The following is an 11,910-nucleotide window of genomic DNA, read 5'->3' as shown; positions in this document are numbered from 1 at the left end:
GTAGCATGCGGGTGATTTGACTGATTGAAGAGTCGAGTTTGCGGATCACCAGAGAGTTAGAACAGTCTTCTTGAAGGATCATGCCTAATATTTTGATGGAGGGTGAGGGTTTGATGAGGACCCCATCTAATTCTATTTCTATGGTTGTCTTAGTGGCATTCTTGAGTCGAGATCTCTTCTGCACCAGTAGGAGTTCTGACTTCTCAGGGGCGCATTTGAGGCCACAGTTTGCTGCATAGGTTCGGACAACGTCTGCAGCCTGTTGTAATTTGTCTTGCATGTCGCCTTCTGAGCCTTCCCCTATCCAGATCGTAATATCGTCAGCATATATTCCGTGGTGCAGACCTGGAATTTGATCCAGTTGCCTTGGAAGGTTGATGAGGGCAATATTGAAGAGAAGCGGGGACAGCACCGCCCCCTGCGGAGTGCCCTTGCATCCAATCGTGATGGGTTGAGAGCTCACGTCCCCAACTTTGATGACTGCCACACGACCCGTTAAGAAGTCTCGAATGTATGCGTACATTCGTTCCCCGCAATTAAGGTTATTTAGGTTTTGGAGGATGACTTCGTGCTTGACGTTATCGAACACCCCCTTTAGGTCGAGGGCCAAAATAGCCTTCGGTGTGAGTTTGTTGGCTTTGCTCAGAACATCTTCTTTAATCTGCAGGAGAATGTCTTGAGTTGAATGATGTGGCCGGAAACCGAACATTGTGTGTGGCATGCGTTGGGATTCTTCAAGGTAGCCCTGTAGTCTGTTAAGAGCTACATGCTCCATGAGCTTTCCAATACATGAAGTAAGAGAAATCGGTCTCAGATTTTCTATGCTTGGGTCTTTGCCCGGCTTTGTTTGGGATAAGCCTGACTTCGGCTTCTTTCCATGTTGAGGGTATGGCACCTCTCTCCCAACAATCGTTCATGTATCCCGTGAGTGCACAGATTGAGTTGTCATCAAGATTTGACAGAGCTCTGTTGGTGATTCGGTCCATTCCTGGTGATATGTTCTTCCGGATTTTTGCAAGGGCTGCCCTAACCTCTGCCTCGGTGATTGGGCGATCGAGGTGAGCGTTTGGGGAACCATTGTATGGAGGCGGGTGGAAAGGGGGTGAACTGGGTATGTAGCGGGATTGGAGAGCACGAAGCAAATCGTCTGTGGTTCCCGGAAATTGATGAATAATTGTCTGCATGGTTTTACTAGTTTCTCCTTTGCTTTTCGTCGGGTCGATGAGGTATCGGAGGAGACTCCAGGTTTTGGATGTGCTTAGAGTGCGACGCCGCTGCTGTAGCCCGGCCGCGAGTCGGAAGTGAGAGAAAACGGAGAGGAGCGTCTTACGAAGGGTGAGACAGCGGAACCTAGCCATCCTTATGTACCTGCTTGGGGCTACACCACCACGCGACACAAGCGCACACACCGAAACAGTTAGGCATATGGACTTACTGATTCCCATTTATAACGATTCGAACTAGTTGGTTTAGTAAGTTTGAGAATTGCGAAAAAGCTGAGGGAACTTTTATAATGGCTATTGAGCGGAACAGTTTCTCCTTTCGCCTTTTGTAATACTTGGTAAAACACAACCGAATCGGTATTCACAAATTTATAAAACGGAGTCCTATTCGTGGCAAGCCGTGCGCAAAAGGTAGAGTTTCTATAGCGGCCAGATGTGGTCCCTACATTTTGTTTTCCCGCACTGCAAACCAATCCTTAACGTATCTTGGCCGTGCGTGACGGTAAGACCACCTAATTCCGTCGGGTTCGGGTTACCCAGGAGGCGCTGTCGAACAAGTTAACCAGCCCGTGCGAAAGAAGCGCACAATGGACGGGAAGCACGCCAGAACAGGCCACAAACAATTATCGCTAAATCAGACGACAAAGGCGCCCCTCCAACGCGCCGTCGGTGCGAGCAGGCAGCTGTGCGTGGGGAACGCTGGGTTTATAGCGCTTTATCGCCGCGCACTCTACACTGTGCTCCGGGAGTGAAAACCGCCCTCCACCTCCCGATCCACGTTCGGAGTTTCTGTGTTTCTTGTCCCGCACGCCACGAAGGAATCGTTGGCTGATTGAGGTAGAAAGCTTTGCTTTACTAAATTGCTCAAATTGGTCGGTAAGGCGACTCTATCATTACTCCCAGTTTCGTTTACTTTTCTTATCTAGTCAGTTCGCACTGATATTGTAAACGTTACAGAATTCCCGTCAATACACGACCGACTTCGGGATAAGTATGGTTAGAGTAAAGGAACCCTTGTATTGCTGGAAGCATTCCGAGGCAAAATATATGGCAACCGGTCACTGAAAGGACTTTATCATTACGCCGACGACCATTTAAACGTCACAAAACGTTAGTTCACAAAAAAGTTGCAAATAATTGGGAATTGCCGTCTGCTGTAAATACATGGTTATCTGGGGAATGGAAACGGAAAGCCCAATCTTTATCCACTGGAACAAAACTACAGTCCTTCCAAATTTGAATCAGCTACTTAGCTAGCAAGCATGCTATCACAAACAGACGTGTCTTGTTTCGTGCACTCCTTGGAATGAGTCAAGCTTTGCAAGGCATGCTTCTTCAAATTATTTTTGATCTAGTCCATCACATGTATATCACAAGCCGAGCATACGCAGCATCCTGCAGAATAGGTTCTCAACGCGTTTAATAAACGGGCTCAATCTTCTTAACAAAAATTGAAAGTCTACCCAGAAAGAGTGCAGCGAAGGTATCATTTATACAACTTTCGTCACCTTTCTTCCTGTAACAGGCCTCCAGTAATTCGTGTGCATGTAGTCGTGGCTCCTACCCGAAATCCTTCTTTCGCTTAGCCGAACGTCACAATTCAAAGCACCGCAATATGCAGGCAAATGCGTAGCTGTTCCATTCCATAATGACAATTCGTGCTGCGGTGATCGAAAATCTTTGATTGATTGATTGATTGATTTAACGCGCCGACGCAACGCAGGCTATGAGGCGCGCCGTAGTGGAGGGCTCCGGATTAATTTTGACCACCTGGGGATCTTTAATGTGCGTCGAAATCTCGTACACACGGGCATTTTTGCTTTTCGCCTCCATCAGAAAAGGGAGCGCCGCAGCCGGGAATCGAACCCGCGACCTCGTGCACAGCAGCGCAACGCCTTAGCCACTGAGCCACCGCGGCGGGTTCGAAAGTCTTTGGAGCATCCAGCCTGACCCTAGTAGGCCGTTCCGCAAAACAACTAGAGGGCATACTCACGATTCCCCTCCGTAGCCCATACTCAAGGAGGACTATTGGCCAGGGATTGTAAGTGCGTTACATCAAGAAAGGTGTGTATATCAAGACAGGAAAAAGGAAGGACAGGTACAAAAAGAGCCACGTATATATCCCGCACACGGCCGGGGGTAGAGAAAGGAAAGAACGTTCCAACCCAAACGTTTCCGGTGGCCGACATGAGCGCACACGTTGCTATACAAAACTTACACGAGAGGAAAACTGATGATGAGGATAATGAGCACGATGATGGTAACAATGTATCTTCACACTCATCGTTACTAAAAGTCTTCAAGGATGGAGCTATCTAATGCATTTATGAGTCAGTATTTTTGGTGAGTCATCTCGCTCGACCACTGTAGCGTATATTCGGTAATGATCAACAGCTTCCTGTGTTCTAAAACAATGGTAGAGAGAATATGAAGTGGGAGATCCTAGAAATCCCTTCCTTTCTCAGATGGGGGCCCGTAGCTCTTGAGTGCACGCTGTGTAAAGATGTTTGGAGAGAGATTTTTGAAGGTCACCCTCCGAGCAGAACAGCCAAGTATTGCACTGCTCTTAAAATCTTTGATAATGAGTGTCTTGATCCTGGCACGTGAAGTGTCTGGAAGTTATCATCATCATCATCATCATCATCCGCGACCTCTGAGAACGAGGAGCTGTCTGACGAAAGCTGGTCTACCTCGTCGGCGTTCCGAAGCCCTTTTTTGAGAATTGATAGGAGGCGCCGGAGCTTCGTCGAGTGGTGTGGACACAGAACAGTTAACGCTGGAAGAGCTCGAGCGCCGTTCCTAGCACGACTCCAGGTGCAGTCACGCCATGGACGAAAGCCAAGGCCAGGACAGCGCTCTTTCCTCGCCTCGGCCTGGTGCGTCGGACTCGGCGGCCTCCCCGCCGGCTGTTCCCCTATCGCAGCAGTCCAGCAGCACCGTTGGCACGCGAAGCAAGAGCACTCGCCTTAAAAAGCGAGCGGCAAAATCGGCGTCTCCGAAGAAAACCAGCAGCCGCAAAACCCGCAGACGCGGAGCCAAGCCGCTGCGGACTCGTTCCCCCACCGGGCATGATCCATCGGACGCAGCAGAGGGCATCGACCAATCGCCCGCAAGCGGTGGTTACAGCGTCCCCACGACTGCTGGCACGACCGGTGAGCACATGGAACGTTTTAAAGCAAAGCTTTACTACTTTCTTACAGCGATTTCATGGAGGATGCGCAAGGTAACGTTTTGTCCCGAGACACACCCTCGGCGACACACCCCTCGAAGCGAAGCGGGTGCCCACAGCGGAATCCGCCGCTGCTGAGGCCGAGGCAGCTGACCACCCCCGTAGCCTCCCATGCATGCGGCGCTGCGTCGTTTCGGGCGACGTGACTCGACTTGCGCCTGGCGAAAAGGAGCGGTGTGTTCGCCGTGTTCCCGGCCTTCTTATGTGAGCGTTGCACGGAACCGAACGGCTTCGAGACGTGGTCGCCATTACAGCTAAATCAAAAGTTAACAAAGGGAGACCATGACTCAATCAGACTAAGCCAAGCTTTTGCTTTGCATGTCCAAGGATGGCTGAGCTAAGCTCCAACCATGTTTTTGTCATCGTGCAATCTCTGATGTCTTAAATGGCGAATATATTTTCAGTACTCCTTACGCCCAAGAAATTGCTGACAGCACTGTTCAGAAAATGCGAATTTTTAGCGCCATGCTACTTTATAGTGATGACTACCTCCGCTATTTCTCTGAAGACAACTGCTGGAGAAAGAATCCTTTGCGTAATGTAGTCGGAGAAGGAGCAGTCATCTTCTCTGCCCTCCTCTTTCACACGTCCTCAACGCCAGCACCGGATACAAGAGAGCGATTCACACTTAAAAGGGTCAGGAAGACTGCATAAAAAAGACTGCCTTGCCGCTATAACAAAAGTACGGATTTTTATGCAAGCTTCAGTCAAATAACAAAGGTATCCGGAGAAACATACGAAGCAACGGCGACTCACCGCCCATTTTCCTGCCGGGTCTGCATGACGTCGTAGAATCTTGTACGTGTGACTGGCGGCCGCGTATCAAACACGCTGCCAGGGACATGACTGCACGACTATGGGGGTAGGAATTGGTACCGTTAGGCCATATCACTTGAATGATAAGGTGCGATTATCACAGGGATAACAATTTACTTTTCTTGTTTACATTGCTTTGCTGGCGATTTTGTTCAGAACGAAATATGAGAGCATTTAAATGTCGCTTGCGGTTTGACGGTTAAAAGAGTCTTTCGTAGTTGAGAAGGAGCTGAGTGGTATATAAAAGCTATTTCTTTCACATAAACCGGGTCGTAATTGTATGGGTGGCCACTTTAAAGAAATGTACCGGGAGAGCGATTGTCGTTCTCCGTCCCCACCTTCGTCCTTTTCGTTCACAGTTGGCGAAAAATTCCAAACTTTCGAAGTGGAGGCATTGTGTAGATGCGTGAGCTACGCCTGCACTGAAGGTCGGGAATACGGCAAGCGCATGTCTGTGGAAAATGGCCTTCTTACTGGCATTGCAGTGTGTGGTGAACTACGGCAATGTACGCACGCGCGGAAGTGTATTGATACGCTCATCAGTGTGCCCAATTCCCTCAACTGATCCAAGGTGCTTACGGAACTACTGACGCAGGCGACGAAGCCTCTGCCTTGCGTTTGCACTCCCCCACCTCCCCCGCTGCCCACCCGGCAGAGCCGAGCGCTACCAGCCCGTACTCCGTGCACTCGCGAGATGATGTCGCGACGGAAAGTCAGGTGAGTCTGCAGCGCGAACTGCGGAGTTTATTTCGCAGATTATCGCATGGGAGTTACGACATCCTAAAGGTCTTCGAAACGTTGTTGGCAGACGTCAGTGGAGCAACTGAAGTTGGACGCTTACATGTGCAACCCAAAAGATATTTTTTTTTTGTTTTCGTCTGTGTAGTTTCGCACTAACTCTTCCATGTAACTTGGCTTCAATTGTTGATGTAGCTTCAACTCTTTATCCCCGCATTATTACTGCTATAAAATGCATATGCACTAAATTCGATACCAAACAGCTCCTTCTGCGACCTTTTAATCACTGTTTATTTGCGCTGGATCTGTCGGCCTCAGCCAATCGAAACAGCGGCACAAAATACGTGATAATATTCAGTCTGGGAAAGTAGCGTGTAATTTGCCTGCCTATCCGGTTTTTCTCATTATATAGCTTATTTGATCGAAGTTTACGTTAAAAGTTGTGTCGGCGTAATTGCAACGACGTCATTGTTCTAATGAACCTACCATTCATTTTGTGTTTAAGCTGCCTTACAAGGGGCAACGATGGAAGAAGATAGCTGTGTTTATTTGAAAAAAAAAACTATATTCTTTCGCAACACACTCACCCCAGTGCCAGCCACCATAGAGATTCTGCTTATTTGGAAAGAAACGAAGGAAATTGGGGAATTTTTCGAAAGGATATCGAGCACACAATTTACCGTGGCACTGAATCCGTATACGTGACACACAGAACAGGACCATCCCTCTGCTGCATTCTTCCCCACCAGCTGGCGCGCAGTATCCTCAAGGGGCGGCAGCTGGCGGGGGACGAGCGCCCTCCGGTCAGCCCGATGGTTCCTCGACAGCCCCGACCCACGGGAAGACGAGTGTCGCTCCACCTCGTGGCCGACTCCACAAGGCCCCCTTTACCCGACCACAGATCGCCCACTGAGGAAAGGTGTGCACATGGTAATTACAGCCAAAACACTCTCCTCCTTAAGACTCGTGGTTTCTTCGTTCTCAAAAAAGAAACGGTAAAAACTCCTTCCTTAAGAGTAGGATGATTTATTCGAGATGCTTTCTCCCCTAAGACCTGAGTCAAGGTTAAAGTCCAAAATGCAAACTGCTTTGACCATTGCGGAATGGTGCAATCGGGTAGACACCTGCTTTATAAAACGAGGGATCAGGTTCGATTTCAACTTGGGAAGCCATGTTTTCTTGAGGCGCTTGATGTGCCTTCCCTTGTCATTGTCATCGTTTCGCACAACCAATTCTGTAAAGTTGGATTTCGTGCAGTCGGTTTAGTAGCGACATAGAACGCCTTTGTTGGGGCATAGAAAGCTTGGCTTTAAAAGTACTTGGGATACAACGGCGGGTGATGGTTCTGTATGCACCCTGCTGGAATCTTTAACAGAACTTTTATGCTGTTTTCCGAAGGGTAAAAACAATAGCCTGAATGTGCATAAAAGAATTACTCCCACTGGATGTGCGCCCACCAAGATAGCGTACTCATTCTGCTCACCACCGTACCAAAATGCACAGCAAAATATAGGTACGCTTGAAGAAAATTGTACGCAGCAGGAAGATTTCCCGGGTTCCGCACAACGACATTGGTCAAAAATAGTAGTGGTGTTAATGGGCGGGTCATAAAGTACGAACAGACAAGCGTTTGCCATGGGGGAAAATACACAACAAGTTATGATAAATGTGGAAGGTCTTACAGTGCTATATCTTGAAAATTCAAAGTACACTCCTCTAGGTAGGCTTCTTTAAATGCACAATTCATTCTCCTTAACCGGCAATCTCCAAATACCGACGCGTATAACCGGGGTTTCATTCCCCTAACGTAATACTGGCCCCAAATCTTGTAAAGAAAAGGACTTTCTGCGTGTGCGAAATCCTCCATATGATGAAGATGAAGATGAAGAAACTGCCCTGCCTTTGGCATGTGCTTGGCTGTGCTACAATATAGTTTAAATTTTGAGCTAGATCACTGGTCAGGAAGTTCAACAAACGTGCGGTGGAAACGGTCTGCGGGTGAGGCGTTGGGTTGCTGAGCACGTGCACGCAGATTCTTTCCGAGTGGCGGCCGCACTTACTAAATGGAGGTTAAAAATGAAATCACCTGTGTGCAGCAATTTTGTTGCAAGTATCAAGATTCCGACGTGGTCTTCATATACTCGTAGCTTACCAAACGCTGCTTCGTCGTAAAATATATATTGCTATCTATGAAATATAGGTATCTGAAACACTCCAATGTCCGGTTTTACGTTATCAGAAACTTGATATTAGAATGATAAAATGCATCATACATGAGCAACGAATTATGATGGCGATAATGACGTGCACTGAAGTGTGTACCTAATTGCCTGAAATTTAAGGATCCATAATTAAATCCGGCTACAAAAAACAGTACACCAGCGTGTATCGCAGAAAAAAATGGCTGTGGCTTAGCTCGGCTAGGGTGGTTGTGCAAGCGAATGCAGCCGGAACGCAGTTTTTCAACCTAACGATTCGGCTAGTCGGACGTTCCGTACTGCGAGTACATAATACAGTCGTTTCGTGATTTGGAAAGGAGTCGTCGTAGTCGAAGCCCAGGCGTCCATTGCCGCTTCTAAAGCTCGTCGCTGTCGTCTCTCTTTATCCTTCTCCCGACGTTTAGCTCGCTGAGGTTCCTGTTCTTCACTCGTTTTCACCTGCCGCTTTCCGCGCTGGTACTCCCGTTTCGCTCCAGCTGATTGCAAGCCTAGCAGCGTCTGCAGCGTTGCCCGAGGGAACTTTACACTTTCGCCAATGGGACCGTGCAGACAACACAACGTTGGCCCCGATGGACCAGTGTCCTCGCTTCCTCCTTTACGCCGCGCTGCACACCCCTTCTGCCCCTTCACTCTCCTTCTTTCGCCCCACATCGGCAGAAAGGAGAAAAGGGGTGTGGCGCTCAAGGGGCAGTGGCATTCGCCGCGGCCGTGAGTCACGTGGTATAACTTCAATTTGAAATCTCCACGCACGCCTAAACTCGCTGGACTAGGCCAATGCCACTTTCGCATTGATGCAGCGGATACGCGTGCAGGATTACAAGTACACACTTCCTGCAGATGGCAGCGTAGAGAGCGTTGCGTGGTTGCCCGACGTCGTTTGAACTTTTTCAGCGCCCAGCCAGGACGCCACAGCCAATGACGAAAGGACGTGGTCCCAACAAGCTGGAGGTCTCCTGCGACCCCATGTGCAGCCACAGACACCCGACTCGACGAGGCGCGCCGTGGTGTGCCCACCCGCGCTCAAGGTTCGCTGCTCTCCCGCCGAGCAGCAGAGGAACACGGAGTTCCTGGCGCACTCGCAGGAGGCCCACCTGTCGCAACCCTTTAGTCCCCCTCCCCGTGAGTACGCCTTGGCTATTCCACACACACTGGCATGTAATGATATGCCCAGTGATAAGGGCCCTTTGAATTCAAATTTCTCATGTACTGTGCAAGTGCGCATGTAGAAAAGCGATGTGTTTGATGGCTTCATTGACAAACGCAGCAGCTGCGCAGCCCCCCGTATGACAGTATGTTGGCAAGGCTCAGAGCTCCACTTAGGTTGAAACTGGCTGGAGCAAGTGTCGTTTTTTTTCTTTTGTGTGTTCAAGTAAAATTCTTCATGTAACTTACACATCGTCCGTTCCCGAAAGGTTGAGAAACGGCACTTAATGATGGTGATTCTAATAACTAAAGACTTCCCCTTTGATTAGAGTTGATGGCGAATGTCCCATGGCGTGTGTACTTTACTTATCTTAAATTGTTTTTTTCTTCGAAAGCCCAACTCGTATTTTGCTTAACATTATTCGCTGATATGTGGTTGTTCGGTCGGCCCCTTACTGGCTGTTACTGACTAAATACTATTTTCGCTGTTTGTTAATATCCAATGCAGAGCAGTGCACGTTTTCGTGTATCGGAAAACCGAATGGTCCAGGAAAGTTGACTTAACCCAATTTCCGGTTTGATGGATGCATTCCGCTACACCGTGGCGCTTGCTGAGACGAGCCCATGTCTTCTAGCAGCCTGCACGGGCCCCTGTATACAGGGGGTTGCATCTACCGGGGCTTGAAATGGTATGCGCAAACTCGTAAATCGTGTTCTCCAAGATCAATTATCTTGTGAGCCCCATTGGGAACCCTCCCAGTACTCTTGGCTGTGTTATAGGAGCTTCATCAAAGCAACCTCACTAACACTTGCGACAGCCCCGGTAGCCCCGGCATCATCACCACTTGTACATAATCATAATACCCGTTCGGTGGTTCCTTCGCCCGAGGGCCCAATAAACGGTCTGCCAAACGTTGTCTCTCAAGTGGTGGAGAGTGCGCTTCAATGGCGCCATCTACCTCTCCGACCCCACTAGAGGAGCTCCGCTCGGGGCGGCACCTAATTCGAGAGACAATGCCTATGACGTTGGGTCCTGTTAACAACAACGCCGCTGCTTTGAATTCTACGCAGGGATTTGTAAGAAGCCGCGAGAGTGGTCCCCCCCCCCCTTTTCTGGAGGGCTTCGCGGGGATGACGTCAAAGATTAGCTGCACAATTACGCGAAGGTGAGTGCTTTTACATGTCAGATGAGAATCTGAAATTTATCGATGTCGAGTTCTACGTTTCTGATGTCGCGAAGACCTGGTGCCTGAATCACAAGGAAACCATCAGTGACTGGACCGTTTTCGCCACTCAGCCCCGTATGATTTCCGGAAATCGGCAACTCGTTCCGACATAGGGAAAACGAAACTTGAGTGTCGAGTCCGATGTCCTTGTGAGACATAACGTCATACATTGAAGATGTTGTGGCCCTCTACCGGAAGGTCAACAAAGACATAATAGAGGCAAGCCGAGTGCGGCACATCGTAAAAGAGATCGGCCAGTTGCCTTCACTGCACTGGCCCATCAAAATCCACCCGTCGTGTCGGTTGTGATGATTACGTGCCAACACGTCGACGACCTTCAATCCACCTGTCTCCATCCGAATGCCTTGACTTGCCACGTATGTGATGAGTACGTCCGAGCATTTAAACGAGACTTTATTCGGGAAGAGCTTGATGGCCACGCTTTCGCGTATGCGTCTGCTACCCATCACTACCCTGCTGCACCGCATCTGTGGAAGATCATTTAATGGGGAGTTCGCCTGTCTACACACCGGCCTCCGCCAGTGTGTAGACGCGGCCACGCTGTACACCGGCCACGCTGTCCTATTCTGAAATAGCGGGGAGGGCACCGGTGCCCGTGGCAGCGATTACCGCCCAACATCTTCCCCGCTAGCGGCGGTGATCATCCCTGACCCTGGTTCACTGCCTTACTATCCCACATAGAGACTGCAGCGCACAGAGCACCCGCTCAACCGGCGAGTGAGTTTTTACTGCAGAATTGGCGGTAACATCTGTCGGTTTTTGTAGAAGTTTACTTGACCAGCGGCGTGGTTACGGCATGTACAAACGCAACAGAACAAGCTCTCGTTATGGCTGCCAGTAGAGGCGTAACCCGTCTCCTACACGTCGGTCCTGCCCTTGTGCCGTTTCTCCGGAGTCACCAAACAATTCTCGGGAATCCCGGTGTCAATCCCCATAGCTATTTCAACTGTCTATACCTGCGTTTCTACCCACCGTTCATAACCCCACCCACGTCCTGTACAACTCTCGACGGTCTATACAAATTTAATGTAATGCCGTTCAGGTTTTGCAAAGCCACAGCAACTTTGAGAGGATGATGTACACGGTGCTCAGAGGACTGAAATGACAAGCCTGTCCCTGCTATCTCGACGACGTCGTTGTCTTTTCGCCAACGTTTACTGAGTATCGTCAGCGCCTGGACAAAATGGTGCACTTCCAACGCTGCACTTCAGCTCACATAAAATACTGTCGTCTTCCTACCACAACCTATAAGGTCCGCGGCCATGTCGTGAGAAAATATGGAATACTACCCGGCC

The 11,910-nt window shown here is 49.3% G+C and overlaps 1 protein-coding gene across 1 annotated transcript; it reads left to right on the top strand.

Annotated features, from left to right (window-relative positions):
* Positions 1-5,735: 5,735 nt before the first annotated feature.
* On the top strand, positions 5,736-10,903 carry LOC144139832 (uncharacterized). Its single transcript, XM_077672081.1, has 4 exons — positions 5,736-5,985; positions 6,756-6,936; positions 9,117-9,344; positions 10,770-10,903. Exons 2-4 carry the CDS (start codon positions 6,819-6,821, stop codon positions 10,901-10,903), a joined length of 480 nt encoding a protein of 159 aa, XP_077528207.1. The 5' UTR covers positions 5,736-5,985; positions 6,756-6,818.
* The last annotated feature ends 1,007 nt before the right edge of the window (positions 10,904-11,910 follow it).

The sequence above is a fragment of the Haemaphysalis longicornis genome, unplaced genomic scaffold (assembly GCF_048455015.1).
Source record: "Haemaphysalis longicornis isolate Haplotype H1 unplaced genomic scaffold, Haemaphysalis longicornis Haplotype H1 scaffold_5, whole genome shotgun sequence".
Taxonomy (NCBI): domain Eukaryota; kingdom Metazoa; phylum Arthropoda; class Arachnida; order Ixodida; family Ixodidae; genus Haemaphysalis; species Haemaphysalis longicornis.
Note: the sequence above shows the minus strand (reverse complement) of the source record. Positions and strands in the feature narration are given on the sequence as shown.